Raw genomic sequence first — 23,416 nt, forward strand, 5'->3', positions numbered from 1 at the left:
AATGCGTTTTATTGTACCAGCAATGTGAATAAGATTTCTGAAATCACACGCAGTTTTTTTTCCCCTTGCAGTTATAAACTTTTCACCTATTCAAATGAATGATGGAAAAAAAAATGTATGCAAAAACAAAAGCATTTTAAGCAGCGTTTTTCCTGCCAACACTCCTTTATTTGCAAAAGTTTCTGCTGCAAATACTGAACGTGTGCACATCCCCTAAAGGGCAAACGAAAAACAGGTGAAAAACACTAACGAAAACAAAAACAGGTGTAAATGTAACAATGAATAAAGACATTTCTTGAATATATATATCAGTAGCAAATCAGATGAGAGGGAGCGTAAAATCTGGCAAGATTCACTTCAATCTGTGGTACCAACTGTGAGGCGGGAGTGGATTCTTTACAACATCTTAGTGGCAAACTGGAGTCTTTTGCTCAGTTTTTGGCCTGTTTCGTCACTGTCGGCTTGTTAGTCTGTACCTTAAATGGGAAAACGGATTCATCTATTTTCGTCAAATTGTCCAAGAAGAAAAAAAAAAAATCACCAATACATCCCAAAGAGAAGATGATTAACCAAATGCAATCAGGCAAAATATTTCTTCACCTGGGGGATTGGGAATAACTTCAGAATCGCTGGAGGCCCCATCATTGGGGCCCTCACCAATCCAGAGAACCAGGGCTCCGAAGAGTCATGGCTGAACAGATGAAAGGTCTATTAATCCTAATGGGAGCGCTGCTCATCATCCAAGCACACAGTGCTCGGCAAACTCCAGAGCTCCAAGAATGAATGGAGGAGCGGCAGCGCACATGATCCACCTCTGCTCCATTCAGCCGCGACTTTCCAGAGCCTGGTTCTTGGGATCAACGAGTGCCCCAGAAATCGGACCTTCAGCAATGGGGAACATTTAGCTTGTTGATCGGATGATTGTCAGCCTGTTCATAGTGCACGATTATGGGAAAACACAAGTTCCTGCTCCTTCCTGATAATCGCGCAGTGTAAATGCACAGTAAGTTTTTGATCCAAAACTTCACACCATACTCAATTAGATGTAGTCGCCATTAGCTTCATATGATCAACCGGTCCATTACAAGAGTCAGCACTTTCTTAATTTCCACCATCATCAAATGGGTTTTCTTTTAAATGACAAGCTGTGCTGCTGCAGAACTACAACTCCCAGCGTGGCAGGTCACAGAATGCTGAGAGTAGTAATGTCACAGCTGGTTATGTACTAGTAACAGGCCCCTTTAATGCTTTATCTCCCTATTGCTTTCTGATACCTTTATTTCACCAGATACTTGTATTTAGCTTTGAAGCTATTTTGTTCTGCATTTTTATCACCTGCTGAGCTCTTTATTGCCTTGGGACAAAATACAATGCTGCGCTCTAGATAAAAGATCTAAAATCCAGCCAGCACAGCAGAACACGGTCTTACAACACAATGAATACACATAAAAAAATAAATCCTGCATGAAAAGGCTCAGCAGGAAGCTAGGCAGTAAAATCAATGCATGAAAGGAAATGTAACCTATTCTTTTGTGTATAAAAAAAAAAAAAAAAAAAAAAAAAAAGTGGGTTTCAGAAAATATACTCGTCACCTCTCCCGTCACATCTAGTTTACTACATACTTTATTGGTGGTGACGTTCCTCAGTTACTCCTCTTAGAAAATGCACGGCGGTCTGTTGGAGGCGTGTCCTACACGGTCCAATCAGTGCTGACAATACTACAGCGGGGGGACAACGCTGACAAGCGGAACGGTACCACTCCCTATACAAAGGGGTCAATATCCAGCAGGAAAAACACAGGAACGTGTATAAGGGGGCTCCAGCATGAGTTTACATGGGTAAGGTCCCTTTTAAAACGTAAAGCTGAAATACCTATATCTAGGTGCTTCACGGTTACTTTAGCCCTGGAAGTGTTTAAGCCGAGTTCGCAGAGTCCCTTAAACCTGCCAACTGGATTACATTGGTGGGAGTTTATTAAAGTCTCCTATGGAGACCTCAGTTCTACCAAAAAAAAGTGACCAAGTCATCTATTTGCCCACTACACCTTGTTACTTTCTCTATAGGAGCTGTAGAAACAAAATAAGGGTTTTCTTTAAAGCTTTTTATTAAGTCGTGTCCCCATTAGACGGCATGCCAGCGGTAATCATGTTCATAGACATTTATACACAAGAGAATTACATGATCCCATGTCTAGGAGTTATGCACAGTAAGCAGACACAATGTCTGACAATTATTTACCAGTTACTGTATGTGCTTGCAATCACCCCGGCCTGGATTACAATGATAGCACATAGGGACACGGCACAGCAAGGATCAAAACAAGTGGGGACGCTACTCAGCAATTACTATAATGCTCAGTGTATCACTACCAGCGCCCAAAGGGAAAACAAAGACTATTTTAAAAGTGCCTGGAGCAAATTTACCAAGTCTCCTGCTAAAGGAAACACTGTATGTCTCCACATTGTCTTTCCTTTTTTGCTACATAACAATATATGTATCAGAGAAGCTCGTGGAATCAAGTAGTCAGGCGAGAGTTCAGATACGAACTGACCTGGATCTGTGTATAGGTGATGGCAAAACTGCGACTACTGGTATTATAATGTGAAGTGCTGCGGAATATGTTGGCGCTATATAAATAAAAATTATTATTATTACTGGTTCCAGAGGATTATATACACAAAAGCTGTCCTAAAACGAAGTACAAGCGCCTCTCGCCACCTACAGTTATCCCCAATCAGTTCCTTTACATACACCCAATTTCCGTGGCAGTGGACCAGTCGACCATCTGATGTGCACGACAGTCAGATGTTAAGGTGGCCAAAGGCTATGTGCAGTGCAGAAGGAAAAAAAAAACAAAAAACCTGCGGGACTTAAAATAGGAAATTCCAGGAAAAGTTTAAACTGTCTAACTCAAAATAGGATCAATTAGGAGCTCAGAATATAAGTCTTCACAGTCCGCTGACCGGTGTATGATACTTGAATTGACCCTTTTTTCCTACATACCCACAGACGTTCACAGAGATCAGATGAAAATTTGCTTTCTTACCTTTGAGTCATACGCCGACTGCTGTATGACTTCAGGCGCCATCCAGAAAGGAGTCCCTACAAACGTATTTCTCTTAATCTGTGTATCCGTCAGCTGTCCGGCCACACCAAAGTCAGCAAGTTTGACATCGCCTTGTTCTGAGAGCAGGACATTGGCAGCTGTGAGACATAAGACAACGTGAGATGGATGGCAGTCAGCCCAGCTGTAGTCTGGGGGTAAACTTCACAAAAACCTGTCTTGGGCCTACCTTTGATGTCCCTGTGAATTTTATTCTCCGAGTGCAGATAATCAAGACCTTTCAAGATTTCTTTCAACATGGTCGCAATCTGGAACTCATCAAAAGGTCCCACTCGTAGCTAAAAAGAAAGTAAAACAAAACTTAAACTTTTTTCTTTTCTTAAGTTAAGCCAGACGTTCCCAGCTACAATACGTCCAATTTTATACAGAATAATAATTTATAGCAAATTAGCATAGGCTATACCAAAAAAAGCAGCACTGGGTTCGGCCAATGCTTTCTTTCGCTCAGACAAAATGTAATTGCTTTCAATTTTTCCAATACTGTCCATGATATACAGCTAATGGCACTTCACTCAATTTCGGAGGAACGTAAATCATAGCCGAATGAAGAGAACCATAAATGTAAAAAAACAATCTTTATTAAGTATTAGATAAAACCAAACTAAAAAACACTTTATACATGTAGTAACAGGGTGCCTAATAGGGGGGTTAACCGACAGGTCCTGAGGTAAAGATACAGTATATCTCATGTATTTTGTAGCCTAGCAAGCTGCCCAACTCAAATAATTATAGACAAAGGATTTTTAATGTAAACAGATTGCAAACAACGAAGTTACTGAAAGTATTACTAACCTAGCAAATAGAGGTATATTATACATGATGGACCAAGAATCCCCCTCACCCCGACGCACGTTTCGCAATCCGCTTCTTCCGGGGGCTTTGGGGGGGGGGGGGGGGGGGAGGAGCCGATTGCGAAACATGCCTCGGGGTGAGGGGGGATGCCTGGGCCGTTCTGTATGGTATACCTCCATTTGCTAACTAAAGTAATACTTTCAGTATATTGGCTGTCTGCAATCTACTTACATGGAAAAACCTTTCTGACTAATCGTGTTGGGCAGCTTGCAATGTGTGTCTCTTCGTCCTAGCAGCTTTACTTTGCATTGTGTTCTTTACTAAAAACACTATCCTCCTGTGTGATACATATATACAATGCTAATCTTATGCTGCTCTTGATAAAACCTTTGTACCTTATATATGCTTTGGTTCATCATTATGTGAGGTCATTAGATCTGGATTATTTAATATATATTTCATTTGTTTGATCCTTGATACTAAAAAATACATGAGATACACATAGGTCCTGAGGTATGGATACACTATCAGTAGCACCCTCCATCCTACTGGGCCCCTCTGTTACTACATGTATTTAGTGTTTACTTTAATTTTATCTAATATCTTTTTTACATTTATGGTTCTCTTCATTCAGCTAGGATTACATGTTAGTCCGAAATGGAGTAGGTTTAAAATGTAAACGCTGCAGTTGATCAGTGATTTATTGATGGGGGGAATCAAAGGATAGAAACCCTTCAAATCCTCATGAAAAACTCCTCAAATACTTGGGAGGTTTTGCTCAGTTTCCTCTAACAAAAATAACCCGCAGCAAAAAGACTATGTGCATGTGGCCGTTACAGGACCTTTAACAGATGCTAGGATTTCTTCAATGGATTTTATAAATTGCAACATGTGAAATATATGGCTAAATCAGCAACAAAAATATACAATGAAATCTGTGCGACAAGAAGAATTTTTTTTTTTTTATTTTTTTTTTTACTTATTTCCAGCCTGCTTTAATAGTTTACTAGATGAACTGGGCTGGATTATACAGAAAAAAGCCAATTACAAACGCCAGCAGCCAGATATAGGATTGGCACTTGGTGCTTGAGTTTTATATTGTTCTATAGAGAAGTCCGGTCCTCTAAAAAAAAAAAAATGTGCCATTTCTTAGCGGAATTTAGTCATTCTTTCTTCATATTACCCCGTATTACAGTAAAATTCAGCCGCTGTCAGGTCCAATGGGTTAAGCAGGAAACGATGTGCCCAGAAATACATCATAGGTTTGGAAATGAAGAGCGGGGTTAATCAATACACAGCGTCTTGGACTTTACTTCGATCTTTATATACTCGCAGGGCTGTTTTATGAGGCAACACGTAAGTAGTCCTCTCCGACAATAAAAAAACAAAATCGAAACCATTTAAATACTTTCTTTCTAGGAGGAGCGGAACAGCAAAACAATCATGCACCATGGGAGCGGTCTTAATGGAGTAATGGCATGGAAGTTGGGTCATCCAAGTGATTTTTAATTTTTTTTTTTTTTTAAACCAAGGGTTCAATACCCGTGTCCCCCAAGATCAGAGCCAGGTCCTACAAGCTTGCCAGTGCTCGGATTTAGTTGCCAGGCACGATACTTGGTTTTAACAGGTCTCACTAAATGTTGGGCACATGTATAAAGGGAGTTTGTGCTCAGACACGGAGTAAAACCAAAACCAATGATTTCTGTGTAACGCAGGAAATTGCATCCTAGCCCGTAGGAAAAAGAAATGAGAGAAACGCAGAAGCACCCATTGGAGACATCAGTCATAGCGTGAAAGAGTCTATTTCTTCAGGTACGGTGAGCCGGGCACATGGAAATAAGCGCCCAGTAAACAAAACTATAAACCTAGTTTTGTTTCCTTTCCAGTCTTAAGAAAAAAAAAAAAAAGAGCAATTGGCAAGATCTGGATGGAAGAACGGTGTAAGGCAACCTCCACTGCCTCACGCCAAACAAGTCCACTTGTGTTCAGTGCCTGGAAGGTCTCTAGGTATGGAAATCACAGGCCGATGAAAGGCTGCTTTGTGTCATCTTCCATGTTCTCAGTGTTTCCTATGCAGAAGAGATCAGAGTGCTGCCCCAGACTGGAAGGAAACTCGCCCCGAACCAGCCCAACACTGTCCAATCAGTGCTATGTATTTTGGCATCACAAGAATACACATGTTCACATAAGTGCTGGCTGTGTTAGTCAGGGCTCTGGTATAAAGACGTGCACTATAAATATAGGAGGACGCCTTACGTATGTAACACACAGGTCACTTAGTTTAATGGTAACCTGTCCCCTCAAAAAATGCTACCTGCTTGCAGATATAGAGGTAATCTGCAAGCAAGTACCATTTGCATCATATGCCTGACAGGTTTACAGAGAGAAATTAGATTATATCCTCCTTTTAGCAGCCCGCTAGTAGTCATCGGGGCAGAGAGCGGTTACAGTCACTGCTCACTTTAGAGCATTGATTGACAGCTGGTTACACACACACTGCAGAATAGGCTGTCAAGGGGTCGCAGCGCACTAACTGGAAAGACGAAGCGGCTGCAGGGAAACTAAAACCTAATTTTCTCCCTGCAGCCGCGCTTTCAGTCAGCCTGCCAGGACATGATGTAAATCGTATTTGATTGCACCTATCTGCAGATAAACATTTTTTGGGGGGGCGGTGACAGGCTCCCTCTAAAGTATGTGTTGGAAACTACTACACAGGAGAATTTTCATTCAGTTCTGTCTTCTGCTGTATCTCTATATTGATGCAAAAAAAAAAAAAAAAAAGAGGACATTTTTACCATTCAGTAGTCTAAAAAGCTGAGTGATTATTAGGAGAACTATTAGGGAGACCACGCTGCTTGCCATCTAGCTTTATATGTTCAATTATGGCACAGGGATGCCAATGAGGACGGCTTCCTTGGCTGGAGATTAGTAAAAGCTACTCGGACTCTGAAGTACCTGGTCTATTCACACATTAAATGGTCATCCATTTTATTTTAGAGGTCGACATTTCACTGCCATCGATTTGCTTGCCATGATCATAGCTGGCTAGGTTCGGATTTTGAGGCAGCATTTAGGACTGAAAAGCGTCATATGCATGCAGCCTGCAGCGCTGGGGGTCCTGGGTTCAAATCCCACCAAGGACAACTTCGCCAAGGAGTTTGTATGTTCTTCCATGTTTGCGTGGGTTTCAATCCACACTGATAAGAAATTTAGATTGTGAGCCCCAATGGGGACAGTGATAATGTCTGTAAAGGGTTGTGGAATTAATGGTACTATATAAGTGGGTAAAATAAGTCTGCAATATTTGAAACGTCTCTGACCAAGAGATAAGGATCTTTAACTGTGGACCACCCACCTCACATCCCCAATCATCACAGAATTCCCTAATGGGGTACATGCAAATGTTTTTTCTATAACCACAAAGCTCCATTTATGACTCATATTCCAGTATTTGTATATGCAAACCAGGGCTACACAAAATGTGAACAAATTATAGCATTTAACATACGACAAACGGTCAATAAATGAGCTGTACTTGTGCTCCACCATCTATGAAGGAGCCATGAAGAAAATTACACAGCAGAAAATGAGCGGCTCGCTCCCTACAGCTCCGGCAGCACCGCACGCCAGCAGCTGATGACAGGCGTCTCCATTTATTTCACTGCGTATCAGCAATGAAGAACTGCTGTTCCAAGCTGATCCATACACTACCGAATCCGACTAAAGTGGTCAGTGAGACCATGTTTCCAGTGAAGCATTGCAAATATACACTCACCGGCCACTTTATTAGGTACACCATGCTAGTAACGGGTTGGACCCCCTTTTGCCTTCAGAACTGCCTCAATTCTTCGTGGCATAGATTCAACAAGGTGCTGGAAGCATTCCTCAGAGATTTTGGTCCATATTGACATGATGGCATCACACAGTTGCCGCAGATTTGTCGGCTGCACATCCCAAAGATGCTCCATACAAGGCAGGATGGATCCATGCTTTCATGTTGTTTACGCCAAATTCTGACCCTACCATCCGAATGTCGCAGCAGAAATCGAGACTCATCAGACCAAGCAACGTTTTTCCAATCTTCTACTGTCCAATTTCGATGAGCTTGTACAAATTGTAGCCTCAGTTTCCTGTTCTTAGCTGAAAGGAGTGGTACCCGGTGTGGTCTTCTGCTGCTGTAGCCCATCTGCCTCAAAGTTTGACGCACTGTGCGTTCAGAGATGCTCTTAGGCCTACCTTGGTTGTAACGGGTGGCGATTTGAGTCACTGTTGCCTTTCTATCAGCTCGAACCAGTCTGCCCATTCTCCTCTGACCTCTGGCATCAACAAGGCATTTCCGCCCACAGAACTGCCGCTCACTGGATTTTTTTTCTTTTTCGGACCATTCTCTGTAAACCCTAGAGATGGTTGTGCGTGAAAATCCCAGTAGATCAGCAGTTTCTGAAATACTCAGACCAGCCCTTCTGGCACCAACAACCATGCCACGTTCAAAGGCACTCAAATCACCTTTCTTCCCCATACTGATGCTCGGTTTGAACTGCAGGAGATTGTCTTGACCATGTCTACATGCCTAAATGCACTGAGTTGCCGCCATGTGATTGGCTGATTAGAAATTAAGTGTTAACAAGAAGTTGGACAGGTGTACCTAATAAAGTGGCCGGTGAGTGTATATTACCAGTGAGATTTCTTTCCTTTGGTCTTCTATAAGCTAGCATTTGCTTCTAGCAAACACCATTTGTATTTGGCTTTATTCCTGCAGGTGCCCTACAGCAGCTGGAATAAAATCAGAGCAAAAACTGACCACTTTAGACCGGTCCTCTTTAAAGCCCCCTCTCCCTCCCATTTTATAACTGCAGTCCCAAATACCCTCAAAGAAATTAAAACAGATAATTATTTCGACAAAGTTAAACGCCTTTCCTGCAACTCACCAAGTCCAACGCTGAGCCTCCTCCTAGGTATTCCATAATGATCCATAGTTTTGTGCCCTGGAGAGAAAAATTAATAAAGTGAACTATGTACACTGTACAGCATCTATACCAATTACCTGCCAGCAAAATATTAATGCAATTCCTTTAAACTGCAATGTACGAGTAGACATAGGAGTATGAGTTTTTTTGCATATGCAAATCCAGAAAAGGTTGAAAATAGTCGCGCACCTACAGTACATACCATTCAATCGCATACACACACCATACACAGTCGCATACACACATACAAACCATACAGTCGCATACACATCCAAACCATAAACAGTCGCATACACACACACACACACACCATACACAGTTACAGTCGCATACACACACACACACACACACACACACACCATACACAGTCGCATACACACATCCAAACCATACAGTCGCATACACATACAAACCATACACAGTCGCATACACACACACCATACACAGTCGCATACACACACACCATACACACATCCAAACCATACAGTCGCATACACATACAAACCATAAACAGTCGCATACACACATACAAACCATACAGTCACATACACACACACCATACACAGTCGCATACACACACACACACCATACACAGTCGCATACAAACATACCATACACAGTCGCATACACACATCATGTGCAGTCACATACCATACCAGGGTCGGACTGGCCCACCGGAGGATTCTCCGGTGGGCCCAGGTACAGACACCTGCTGGGATACTGGCCAGCAGCTGCCTAGGGCCCGCACTGCTCCAGGGGCCCCCCAGCCAGTGGAGTGTCGCTAATTGCAGCACACCCAGCAGTTATGGGGCCCCTGAGCCAAGGGGACCCGCCCAGTGCCAGCGGAGCAGCAACTGGAGACAGGAGCCTTTCTCCAAAGCTAAAGAGAAACAAATATTCACGCTTCCCCACGCCCACATGGGCATGGAGAGGAGTGAACATTCATTTCACTTTAATAGCGGGCATTGTTAACTGCGGGCTGAGGTTATTATTATTATTTATTGTTATAGCGCCATTTATTCCATGGCGCTTTACATGTGAGGAGGGGTATACATAATAAAAACAAGTACAATAATCTTAAACAATACAAGTCATAACTGGTACAGGAGGAGTGAGGACCCTGCCCGCGAAGGCTCACAATCTACAAGGGATGGGTGAGAATAGAGCTGGTCATGCAGCGGTTTGGTCACTACTCGCATGTAAAGCCGGTGCGGCTGCATTGGGCCCCTGCAGGGCAGCTAACCCTGAGGGCAATCAGCAAGCAGGGAGAGATCCCTGCAGCTTGGCAGGAGAGCGGAGCTACAGGGATCCGATGGTGTCCTGCCCGGCACTTCCTGTCTGACACAGCGCGACTGGATGACGTTATCATTCAGTGCGCAGCTGTTTCAAACAGGAAGCTGCCGGCGAGGAAGATGCTTCCAGGATGCGTTGCGGCTGTAGGGAACGTGCGGAGAGGCGAATGGTGCTGTGTGTGTCACAGTGGTGCGGAGCTGTGTGCGGTGCGTGTATTGGAGATGTGTGTATTGGAGATTGGCAATGATGTGGGTGATGGAGAGAGCAGTGATGGGGGAGAAGGCAGTGGTGGTGGAAAGGACGTTGGGGTGGTGGGGGAGGCAATGATGGAGGTGTTGAAATGGGCAATGATGGGGTGGTGGGGGAGAAAGCAATGATGGTTGTGCTGGAAAGGACAGTGGTGGTGGGGAGGAGGCAATGATTGAGGTGGTGGAATGGGCAATGATGGGGGTGGTGGGTGAAAAGGCAATAATGAGGGTGGAGGGAAGCTGCATTATACCCTATGAATGGGGCTGCATTATACTTTGAGGGGGCTACATGATATTCTGTGGGGGGCTGCATTCTCTCAGGGGACTACATTATATTCTGGGGGGGCTACATCATACTATGAGGGGGCAGCATTATACCTTATGAGGGAGCTGCATTATACAATATGAGGGGGGCTGCATTATACCCCATGAGGGTGCTACATTATATTCTATGGGGGGGGGGGCTGCATTGTATTTTGTGGGGTGCTGAATTATACCCTATGAAAGGGGGAATCATTATATTCTACGAGGGGGGGCTGCATTATATTCTACAAGGGGGGCTGCATTATATTCTACAAGGGGGGCTGCATTTTATTCTATCAGGGGCTGTTTCATTCTATGAGGAAGGCTACATTATATTCTATGAAGGGGCTACTGTATATTCTATGAGGGGGCTACCCCAACCCCTGCTACATAATTAAGATGTGTACTACCCTATATTATACCCTAATATTAGTGTTTTATCGCACAGTTGGTGGTCTTGTATTTATTTCTATGTGGCTACATAGTGGGCCCCCAAGAATGATTTTCTCTGGTGGGCCCAAGGTGCTCCAGTCCAACAGTGTACCATACGCAGTCGCATACATACATACATACATACCATAAGCAGTTGCATACATACATACATACATACATACCATAAGCAGTCGCATACATACACTTCATGGAATATTTGAAGTTTTCGAGCTTCTAGAACCTTTGTTGTAATATGTAAAATCTGTAAAGTGCAAGCCAACTGCCCCACTATGCGTATTACGCTCAGACCACACAGCGAAGTGTCTTGCGATACTGAAATCACAGACTCGCATTGGATGTAATGATTTGCTATGTTGTGTTGTGACACAAAGGTTTCAAAATGAGTTGGACTTTCTGTTGCTAGATGAAAATGACACGTGATCTACGGTACTTGCTATAGACAGCAAGTCACAGACAAGTAACGCAAATGTTTGTGCACAACTTTTCTGAGATTTGGCAAGTCCACTTAGTTCTGATGGGGAAAGCATCCTCATATAGAAGCAATGATCAATAATGTGTAAGACAGGGACTTGCTGACTCCTTTCATTAAAGGGAATCTGTCACCAAATTTTGGGCCTATAAACTGGGGCCACCGCCATCAGGGGCTTATCTACAGCATTCTGTAATGCTGTAGATAAGACCCCAACGTAACCTGAAAGATAAGAAAAACAAGTTAGATTATAGTCACCCAGGGGCCGGGTCCCGCTGCGGTCCGGTCCGATGGGCGTCGCAGGTCTGGGTCTGGCACCTCCCATCTTCATACGATGACGTCATCTTTGCTTCCTGTAGCCGGCTCCTGCGCAGGCGTAATTCTCTGCCCTGTTGAGGGCAGCGTAAAGTACTGCAGTGCGCATGCGCTTTGCCTCTCTGACCTTTCCTGGCGCCTGCGCACTGCAGTACTTTGCTCTGCCCTCAACAGGGCAGATAAAGTACGCTTGCGCAGGAGTCGGGGCAGGAAGCAAAGAAGAGGACGTCATCGTATGAAGATGGGAGGTGCCAGACCCGGACCTGCAACGCCCATAGGACTGGACCGCACCGGGACCGCCCCTGGGTATAAATCTAACTTGTTTTCCTTATCCTTCAGGTTACATCGGGGGCTTATCTACAGCATTACAGAATGCTGTAGATAAGCCCCTGATGGCGGTGGCCGCAGTTTATAAGCCCAAAATTAGGTGACAGATTCCCTTTAATTAACCAAGACATGTGCAAACAGGGCAGCTTCATCACAGACGGCAAATCAGTCAGATCATGAGGGGCTTTATTAGTTTAGCTGTTTTTATGAAAAACTAGGTATTTTGCTTGCAGCATATTTTCTAAACTACAGAATCGGCTCCAGCTCGCCAGTATCCTTTGTGAACACCCATACGATACTGCACTTAAAATACGTGTAGAAATCTGAATGCTGGGACCCCACACTTTCCTGGTCACGGTATATCGCCACTAGCACCCAAACCACAGGACCAGAGGTTGCAAAGTGTCAAGCTCACTTTGATTTAGGAGCTCCAAACGCTTGGCACCACCTCACTGAGTATCTAAAAAGGTGGATAACAAGTACGTTTTTCTTGTCTAACCCCAAACCATTTTTTATTGGAATTGGCCACTACAAGTCTGTAAAGACATTTTCCTGTTTTAGATCTGAAAAATTTACCGGATCGTCGAACACCGTGCAAATATTCTATGCTCTTCTCCTCCCAAACCGACGCACGACGTGCCTTATATGATATTTAGTAACTTCTTAATATTCTGCATCATCTCAAATCCTTGTGTGTCAACTAAGTGACTCCAGGGAGCAAGACCTGGTAACATCTGAATTTTGGGCAGCATATTTAGTGTGAATCAGGATGTGATTTTTTATTTTGTATCCATCACATTAACAGAAACCATAATATTGCCAAGGATAATTTTAGAATTTCTGAACCGAGGTCACAACATATGGCACCACGAGCTCAACAGGTTTCATTACATTTACACATACTAAAGTGCCAACATGACATTCAGAAAGCAGCAAACTTAGAGATGAAAAAAAGAAACACTTCTTGAGAAAAGAAATACATCTAGCAAGCCTTTATAAATGGCTTTAACATGAATGGAGTACAAATTACCTTTTTCTGGAAGTGTGTGTCAGATGGAAGAAAAAAAAATTGTACCAAAAATGGACACTTTCGGCACACAGCAGCCTACATCTCCGTGGGGCGCTGCCTGAGCCCCAGGTCTATGGAGAATCAGATGGGAGAATACAAGTGGTTCAGACTAAATTAGAATATCAAAAAGTTAATTTATTTCAGTTCAATACAAAAAGTGAAACTCATTATATAGAGTCATTACAAACAGAGTGATCTATTTCAAGTGTTTATTTCTGTTAATGTTGATGATTATGGTTTACAGCCAATGAAAACCCAAAAGTTATTATCTCAGTAAATTAGAATACTTTATAGCACCAGTTTGAAAAATGATTTTAAAATCCGAAATGTTGCCCTACTGAAATGTATGTTCACTAAATGCACTCAATACTTGGTCAAGGCTTCTTTTGCATCAATTACTGCATCAATGCGGAGTGGCATGGAGGCGATCAGCCTGTGGCACTGCTGAGGTGTTATGGAAGCCCAGGATGCTTTGATAGCAGCCTACAGCTCGTCTGCATTGTTGGGTCTGGTGTCATCTTACTCTTGACAATACCCCATAGATTCTCTATGGGGTTAGGCCGGGATCACACATACGCGACATACGGCCGAGTCTCGCAGGTGAAAACCCAGCTCTGGCGCCGGCACTCCAGAGCGGAGCGTGCAGCTCCATGTATTGCTGTGCGGCTGCACGCTCCGGAGTGCCGGCGCCAGAGCTGGGTTTCCACCTGCGAGACTCGGCCGTATCTCGCATATGTGTGATCCCGGCCAATCAAGCACAGTGATGCTTTTGTTTGTAAACCAGGTATTGGCACCTGTGCACACTGCCAAAAGTACCAAGTCCTGCTGGGGAATTAAGTTTCCATCTCCAAAAGGCTTGTCTGCAGAGGGAAGCATGAAGAGCTCTAACATTTCCCGGTAGACGGCTGCGCTGACTTTGGTCTTGAAAAAACACAGTGGACCTACAGCAGCATATGACATGGCTCCCCAAACCATCACGGATTGTGGAAACTTCACACTAGACCTCAAGCAGCTTGGATTGTTGCCTCTCCACTCTTCTTCCAGACTCTGGGACCTGGATTTCCAAATGAAATGCTAAATTTACTTTCATCTGAAAACAACACCTTGGACCACTAAGCAACAGTCCAGTTCTTTTTCTCCAGTTTTTTGTTATTCTAATTTACTGAGATAATGACTTTTGGGTTTTCATTGGCTGTAAGCCATAATCATCAACATTAACAGAAATAAACACTTGAAATAGATCACTCCTTTTGTAATGACTATATACGAGTTTCACTTTTTATATTGAAAAACTGAAATTAACTTTTTGATGATATTCTAAGTTAGTGAGAACAGTCTTCTCCTGACCCGAACTCTCAGTCTCCTAGGTCAGGAGACCGGTGATCGGTTTGGATACTGCGGTCCGTATATAGACCGAAACGCGGATGTATAAATTAATGCCAAGACCGTGTTACTATAGTCTATAGAATAGAATGTGTTTAATACATAGAAAAGTAATTACATATCATAAAAAGACCAATACTGGGAGCGAGAACACAAGCCGTCTACAGGAAGGAAAAGGGGATCTCCGGTATCTCACCCTTCACTTTCATATTTTAAGAAAATAGAGACGGGTTTTGTAAGTAACAGGATAATATTTTAGCATAAAACCAAATATGTAATATTTCAACACAGAGATGACAGTCTGATGGCCAAAAGTGATCTGTGATCGTTATTGTGGACAGAGAAGTTTACGTAGTGTTACAATCAAGTGATAAAGAATCAGAAAAATCAGTATCATGTAACAAAGTGGCTGCTCACAGGAAGTGGCTCCTCTAGCTCTGCTAGTAAGGCAGGAGGCCAGACAGCTGTATTGTGGGGGCATTGTAGCGTCTGTACTACGGTCACAAGACCCATCTGTTTAGGAGTCTACAGACCCCAGAGATTCAATGAGCACATTTTAGAAACCAGAACATGTGGCCATAATACAGATGTGCCTGCATTATGGCTGCCGGAGTGAGACTGTACACCCAAAAGGATTGGGAGAAATTCAGGTAATAAGTGGTGGGAAATGCCATGCTTCCTCCTGCCACAGTTCACACAATAAAAGGGGGGAAAAAAAGAAAAAAAGGTGAGTGGTCTCAGATGTGAATTGGGTAAGAGCTTTTCCAATCCTACATATTTTTAGTATGGAATAAATGTCAGTGTGGAACCGCTACACTGCAGCCAATCAGTGACTGGCTGCAGTGGTCACAAAGACAAGGCTGTGGAGAAGGAAAGTGGTAGGGGACCCAGTCAATGGTATAGAGGAGTATATGCAATTTGTTTGTCTTTTTAAACCATATATTAAATAAGAGGGACAAAACGATTTAAAGTCAGAGTTGGGGGTGTAATCTAATTCTGCAGTTTAGTCTGGATCCTAATAAAAGACCATTTACTGAATATCCCTTTAACTAACATAAGTGGCCAAAACAGCTGATGGCAATATAAGAGTGTGCAAGCACTCAGAGCACGGGAGACCAGTTAACCCGAGACCCCTGCTATCAGCTCTGGGATAGTGGGCCTCATGAACTAAATGGTACCAGATGGAAATTCTGATGCCTGGATTACACAATCTAAGATGAACTGTACCGTTTGTGCTCCACAACACACCAGCACAGCAGCGCATCCTTGCACGGCGTCTCACAGGCCAATCTCGTACAAATCAACTTCTTACACAAAAAGTCATTAAAAAACAAGGTTACCTTCAAATAAGATCCATAGTACTTTGTCACATAGGGGCTGTCGCACTGGCTGAGGACTGTTATTTCTTGCTGTATATCTTCTATTTCATCCTCTGCTTCTTCCAGGTCAATGATTTTAATAGCAACCACATGTTGAGTCCGGTTATCAATGCCTTTAAAAACTTCTCCGAAGGAGCCCTTTCCAATACGTTCTAGTTTTGTGAATAGTTCTTCTGGATCAGCCCGGTGGTTCTAAGGAAAAAAAAAAAAAACGGTCAATGCTCTTCATACAATAAGTAATGATTTTGTCTGATGCAGACAGCACATAGGCAGTGTAGCACATGCCCCTAGTATTAAGGGCCATTCATTCCGACACTTCTGCAACTACAGAAGACTGTGCAGAATAGCCGGCCTGTGTGTACAGGGGGAATAACACTGCTCAGTATGACATATCCTGTATCTCACCAGCATTCCCCTCTGCTGACTCCAATTTTCAGTTCTCTCTGAACTAGTGAGTGAAAACTAGCCGATGTCTCCCGTACAGACATGAACTCCTGCCCTCCTGTCTCTATTTAGTCTCCTTAGGCTTAAGAGGCAGCTTTATAGGATCCCTTACATTTCTGGAAACTGTGACCACTTTACTCTAAGAAGTCAGGGAAAGAAAGACGTACAAACTCAGTCTATTTCTTTTGGCGGCTGCAGGTGAAACACTCGGCTGACGGCAGCTTCTCTCAGCCGAAGGGATGCCGGGAACATCAGCCCATCACATGGTGATCGCACTGGGAAAAAGGGATGCCTTTAATAAGAATCTGAGTAAAAGCACATTTTGGGAAACTTTTGCACTCCTTGCTGGACCTCTAACCATGAACATAAACCCCTACAATTCCAATTTACGTCAATGTAGAGGTGGCCGCTTTTATTTCTGTCAGTAACTTGCATAGACTTCAAGGGAGAGGCAACAGCCAACCTGTATGGAGAGTGCAGTGACCTGGAAATCAGCAGACCCCATTTCACCAAAAGAAAAAAAGAGAAACACACTGTATGCTTAAAGGAGAAGCAAAAATAAAAACTGGCCACCTTTTGATTTAGTGGTAGGTGCTCCTGGAGTACTTTGATTAGGTAAAAATTTTGTGTCTGAAAAATAAGAGGGTCTCAAATGGCCAGTGAGAAGTGTGCTGCTCAGGAGGCCGGAGCGCATTGCTCTCGCCTGGATGCAATAAAAATTCTATTTCTACTGATTCTGCACTCCTCTGTGTTCGCTCAGGCAGGAGCTGTGTGATCAAGGCTCTCGAGCAACACACTTCTGTGGTCTTTTGAGCGATCAGTGGGGATCTTGAGACCTGGACCTCCACTGATCTGACTACAGGCAAAAACGTATTTAAGTGAATCACTAAGGGACAGATTTAACAAAGTAGACAGCTTAAACATTCTACAAATGCCACTAGTTTTTGGATTCTTGGGGCACCCACTCCCCACCAATCCTAGGTAAGGTGGTACTACTTATCTTCCTACCTATGGCCCTGCAGCCAGCTCTTCACTTGAATGGGGTCACTGTGCGGTTCCCAGCATCAGTGGGTGGCTGGGGGCCAGGGTGCAGGGCAAAACGGTACTACATCACCTCCATGCTCCCTTCATTCTTCAGCAAAACACTTAAAGACACATTCAGTATTGTACATCAGTATTTATAAGCCAAAATCAGCAGTGAAACAATAAGAGTAAACATATAATAGAAACACATCACCACTTCTGTATTTATCACCCACTCCTGGTTATGCCATACAAATACTCAACGTGTGATCATGGCTTAAAAGAAACAATGTTCCCACTACAAAAGACAATCAAGAAATTAATCTGCACAAAGCTGTGAAACTAGTCCAATTACAAGGGTGGACCTACACATAGGAAAAGCTGAAAAGTGTACGTTCTGCTGACGTATCAGATCTCACTGCCATAATGAACTAATCTGAGCATTTACACCTCCTGGGAAATACATTATAAAACAAAACAACAACAAAAAAAAACTACACAGATACCAACAAAACCTGATAAATGAGATGGGCTGGAGTACGTAATACTACAGAATAATAGCTTGGAGGCTTTATTCAAAGTCATTATTTGAGCATAATAACCAAGAAGAACACTAAGTAAAAGAAGGATACGTTAGCATGGCCTTACATATGGAAGTAGTGGAATGGGGTACATAGGTTTTGTCCATCTACATAAAGGATTCCTTTTTGTAGAGATCTGATGTGTCAGTCATGAGGGATCTAGTGTAAAAGCGATACGCAAATGAGGCTGAAAATGCACTGGGGCGTGTCAAAGCACTTGCAGGACTTTTAACTGACACGCCCACAGCCTGATTTGCATATGGCTTCTACACTAGTACTACTAACTATTTGCTGTCTGCATAAAACAGCACACTTAACCCTTTCATTTTTTGACAAGACTTTCCTATAGCATGAGATGTGATAAGCAGTGCTGAAAATGCAGGAATTGTGTCTACCGTAATTCCATTAAAGGCGCACATCACATTCTGATGAGTTAGCATGTTAAATATTAAGCATTTATGTCCGCTTTGCTGAACGGTGAGAAAAAAAAAAAGCCCACATTCCATATACGCAAACAGCCAAATCCCATAATCCTTAGCAACTCTATGTTAAAGCGACTGCACACGAGAAGCCCTGAAACACGGCCCACTTATAGAACTATCAAATGCCAGGGAATAATAATAATAATAATAATAATAATAATAATAATAATAATAATAATAATAAAAAGATATTAAAGAAAAAAAAATGTACTCAAGTGCTAGTAGTCTCGTGAATCAGTGCCATGCGCACCGCTACAAAAGCGCTTGCCCGTACGGAGCCGCTGCCCCCGTAGTCAGACGCAGAGAAAAAGCGGTTTTAAAGCTGCAGCAGGTCGAGAGAGGTCAGAAGTAAAGGCGCTCGGATGGAAGTGGGTCCAGCAACTAATGACTGCCTTTTAAAAGGCTCAGAAAAAGGTTTAGCGAAATGTCAAAAAAGGAAAAAAAAAAAGAAAAAAGAAAAAAAAAAAGGGACCTGTTCTATAAATTGAAGCCATAGACATGTCGCCATCAGCAGCTTTGTGTATTCAGAAGATCATTTCTACCCACAGGGAGGGGAATCTCTAGTGTAGAGAAACCACTATCTGTTCTTGGAAAATCTAGCAGACAACCAACATATCCACCGTTATTGCTGTGGTTGCTCAGATTATCCACCATGACATATGACATATCTACTTCCCTAATGACATCTTTCCCCAGAGCAAAACGCTTCCCACGGTTGTCAAAGAGGTTAAATCTCTGGAAGCAGTCCTGTCCTATTGGGCTATGTTTCCACGGTCAGGTAACGTTCAGGATTTGCTGCGGATTGGATACGGTGTACAGCCACAGCGCCCAAATGTTACAGCATAGTGGAGGGGATTTTATGAAATCCAGTCTCTACTATGCGTGCAGGGCCGCATCCAGTGGCCCTGCGTAACCGGACATGCGGCACGTCTTTCCAGACCGCAGCATGTCTATCTTGCGGAGACACTCCGTCAGGAATCTGCGGTTTTGCGGCTGCGTATTTATGCAGCGTCAAACCGGCAGAGGACAGATGTTAAGCGCATAGTGGATGGGATTTCCAGAGATCTGATGTCCACTTTGCATGTATGTGCACCTGCGGATAATCTGAGTAAACTGATTTTATGTGGCTCGTCTATCAAGACCGAAGCATGTCCACTTCTCTTGTGGAGAGGCGAGGCTCCTCCTGACTATGTAACGATTACTAAAAATAATTCATCAGAATGAAAAGCAGAAAGCCATCAGCTCTGAAGCCATTAATAAAGGCAACATTAAGAAGCAGGACCATGTAAATACAGGTGGACTGGCCAGTTCCATCTAGAGGCTCAAAGCAAATTTCTACATGTAAAAAACAAATAGTCACAGATCCCGAAGATACAATGACTTAGCAGGTGGCACTGGGGTCAGAACTGCAGCACATCTGGATAATGGGGCAGTTACAGGACCAGGGTGTCAAACAAATGTCAGAGATGAAGATAAAAAACATGGTCTTGATGAGGGCTGCCGGAATGGAGGAGACCAAGGATGAGTAAGGACTCTTTATTCAGACTTTGCGTTTCAGGGCCGGTCTGGCTCCTTCATTAGTAACCTGGTAAATCAGCCAGATCGGAACTGAAACGCAAAATCTGAATAAAGAGTCCTTACTCATCCTTGGTCTCCTCCATTCTGGCAGCCCTCATCAAGACCGTATTTTTTTTATCTTCATCTCTGTGCCTTCCAAGTCCTGGCATTTGACAGTCTTTGCGGACAGAACTGCAGCCGTAGGGAGGGAGAACACTCCCCGCACAACACTCCGCGCACAACACTCCCGCATGAGTTTAACCATTCAGAATTGCCATCCACCCTCACCCTGTTCATCACACAAGGAGCGCTATTCTATTTTTTTTGTTACATGACAATGACTGTTTCAAAAGAAAACGTTTGGGATCTCCTTCCACAAGCTTCTCACAATAGTTGGTTGGAATTTGGGCCAATTCCTGCTGACATAGCTGGTATAACTGATCCAGGTTTGTAGGTCGCCTTGATCGCACCTGACTTTTCAGCTTTGCCCATACATTTTCAATAGGATTGAGATCAAGGCTTTTTGATGGCCTCTCCTCTCCAAAACATTGACTTTGTTATCCTTAAGCCACTTTGTTACCATTTTGGCAGTATGCTTCGAGGCATTGTCCATTTGGAAGACCCAATCCTGCCCAAACTAACTCCCTGGCTGATGTCTTGAGATGTTGCTTCAGTATTGCCACAATTTTCTTTTATCATGATTCACCAGCAGCAAAACAACCCCACAACATGATGCTGCCACCCCCGTGTTTCACAGTTGGGATGGTGCTCTTAGGTTTCCAAGCTTCTCCCTTTTTCCTCCAAACGCAATGATAGTCACTATGCCCAAAAAGTTCAATTTTAGCTTCATCAGACCACAGAACATGTCTCCAAAAATTAAGGTCTTTGTTCCTGTGTGCATTTGCAAACATTAGTCTTGTTTTTTTATGTTTCTTTTAGAGTAGTGGCTTCTTCCTGGCAGAGTGGCCTTTCAGCCTATGCTGGTAATATCCACAGTGAAATTGAGAGAATTGAAATCGAGAGTATTGTGACACAATCCTACCAGCTTCCGTTATCTTCAGAAGGTGTTTTGCTTTTGTCCTTGGGTGACATGCACATGTCAGACCAAAGCACAATCATCTCTGGGACACAGAATCTGTCTCCTTCCTGAGCGGTATGATGACTGGACATTGCCATCTTGTTTGTACTTGCATATAATTGTTCGTAAAGATAACGTGGCACCTACAGGTATCTTGAAATTGTACCCAATGATGAGCCAGACTTGTGCAAGTCCACAATTTTCTTCCTGATATCTTGGCTGATTTCTTGTGACTTTCCCATGATGATACACAAAGAAGCAGTATGTGTCAGGTGTGCATTAAAATAAATCCACAGTTGTTTCTTTAATTAAATTAGATGTTGCCAAAAATACCTATCAGAAGCTTCCAAACACATGACATCATCATATGGGCAGTCCAGAATTGTTTAAAGGCATAGTAATCAGAGAATTAAAACTTTTGATGTTGCAGTAATAAAAATGCCTGAAAACTCTCTCATTCTGACATTCAGCAAATATTAATAATTATGGTAATCCTAATTGACCTAAAACGAGAAAGGTTTATTCTGATTTCATGTCAGATATTGAGAAAAACATGGAGATGTGTCTTTTTATATAGTGTTTGTAAACTTCTGGTTTCAACTGTAAATTAAGGAAAATTGTGCATCCTTAACAGATACCATCACAGGCAAAGGCTCTCAAAAATCTCAATGTTACACCAAACCAATGTAAAGTAGCAACTGGAGAAAGCTCAGAGTAAAATTATATTTGAAAACGTGAGCAAGTATTTATGTTGGCTGAGATAAGGTAAAACCAGCTGTTATCTCCTCACTGCAAACATCTCCGCCATGTCCCACCCAACATTAACTGCAGCAACACAAAATCCAGGCCTACTGCCAATCCGAAGCTGTAAGAACCGGACTGCACGGTGCGCTGAAATAGCAGTCGTCTTAAAGACAAATGCACATGCTAAAGCGAGGTTTTGGGACATGCAAACTTTCTTGGAAATAGTTTGCGTTCTTATAAGTAAAAAACTGCAGTCTATTAAAAAACTTAATATAAAAGTACAATACACGGTTAATAGGTTTATAACTATTGACATCACAGCTTTTGCCAAGCTGGCATATAGCAGTCCTTTTCTGAGTGACTGACTCTGGCCTGCATCTGGCAATCCACGGGGGTCTAAAGAGGACGGTACGCCATACACATGGTTGCCTCAGTGCACCTCCACGATAAAGAGGAATTAAAAGCAGAAGGTGAGTTGGCAACAGGAATATGATCCGCCATACCCCAGACAATTTCAGACGTAGTAGCAGGCTTCCACGGCACACTTGGACACGGGTTACAAAACCCCAGTTGGAGTAGCTTTCAAAAATTTGGCAAAAAAAACACCACCAACAGAAATATAAAGCACAGTTTGAGCATGTAAACACAGTACTAATAGTTTATAACCATGAAAAAAAGCTGAGTGCAGAACTTTGGGAAGTTAACATGACCGGCTCATTGTGCTCCATAGTCAATGGGATGAAGGGACTGCACACCACAAGGCACACGGAGAGGAGGCTTAATTAGGATTTACACATAATATCTCATCCACTGATCACACCGCCGTCAGTATACCAAAAACATAATATTTCAGGTAAATAACCTTCATCAGATGTGTTTGCTGTGACAAATGCTCTCAAAACTAGAAAGGTCCAAGGTTTGGGGTGGGCTTCCACACAGGAAAAAAGCAAACTGGGACCAAGTGTTTCCTCGTTTGCCCTTTCCGATTTTGAGAGTATTTACCACAACAGACACTTCTGATGAAGGCAATTTAACAAAACATTATGTTTTTTCATTCACTACTGATCTACAGGAGCTTAGTGGTTGGCTCCAAAGGATTTAGCACCCTATACTAATTCATACCATCCATTAAAGAAGCACTCCTCCTACCAATGCGTTTTTATTCTTTTAATATATCGCAATCATATTATATAGCACTGTGTACTTACAATTGCTCATATTGCCTTTCTACCCAGTACGTTTTTCTCTGCTCTATGTAGAAACAGGAAGTCTCTTGTCCCTGCACAAATAATTCCCCTCTTCAACTCCTGACCCAGCTGCTCCCTCCTCCCCCTAGCAGGGACTTTTGCAGTGAAGCATGACTCACAGGCAAAATTGACCTCCTG

The 23,416-nt window shown here is 43.0% G+C and overlaps 1 protein-coding gene across 3 annotated transcripts in view; it reads right to left on the bottom strand.

The window, feature by feature from the left end:
* Window positions 1–23,416, bottom strand: part of STK26 (serine/threonine kinase 26) — a 64,956-nt gene that overhangs the window by 9,520 nt on the left and 32,020 nt on the right. For all 3 annotated transcript variants that reach the window (XM_077285352.1, XM_077285354.1, XM_077285353.1), the window contains exons 2-5: window positions 16,084–16,314; window positions 8,845–8,901; window positions 3,294–3,402; window positions 3,047–3,204 (exon numbers count right to left, since the gene is read on the bottom strand). In XM_077285352.1, the coding sequence (XP_077141467.1) occupies window positions 3,047–3,204; window positions 3,294–3,402; window positions 8,845–8,901; window positions 16,084–16,314 (555 nt within the window). The remainder of the gene's footprint in view (window positions 1–3,046; window positions 3,205–3,293; window positions 3,403–8,844; window positions 8,902–16,083; window positions 16,315–23,416) is intronic.

The sequence above is a fragment of the Ranitomeya variabilis genome, chromosome 2 (genome assembly GCF_051348905.1).
Source record: "Ranitomeya variabilis isolate aRanVar5 chromosome 2, aRanVar5.hap1, whole genome shotgun sequence".
Lineage (NCBI taxonomy): Eukaryota > Metazoa > Chordata > Amphibia > Anura > Dendrobatidae > Ranitomeya > Ranitomeya variabilis.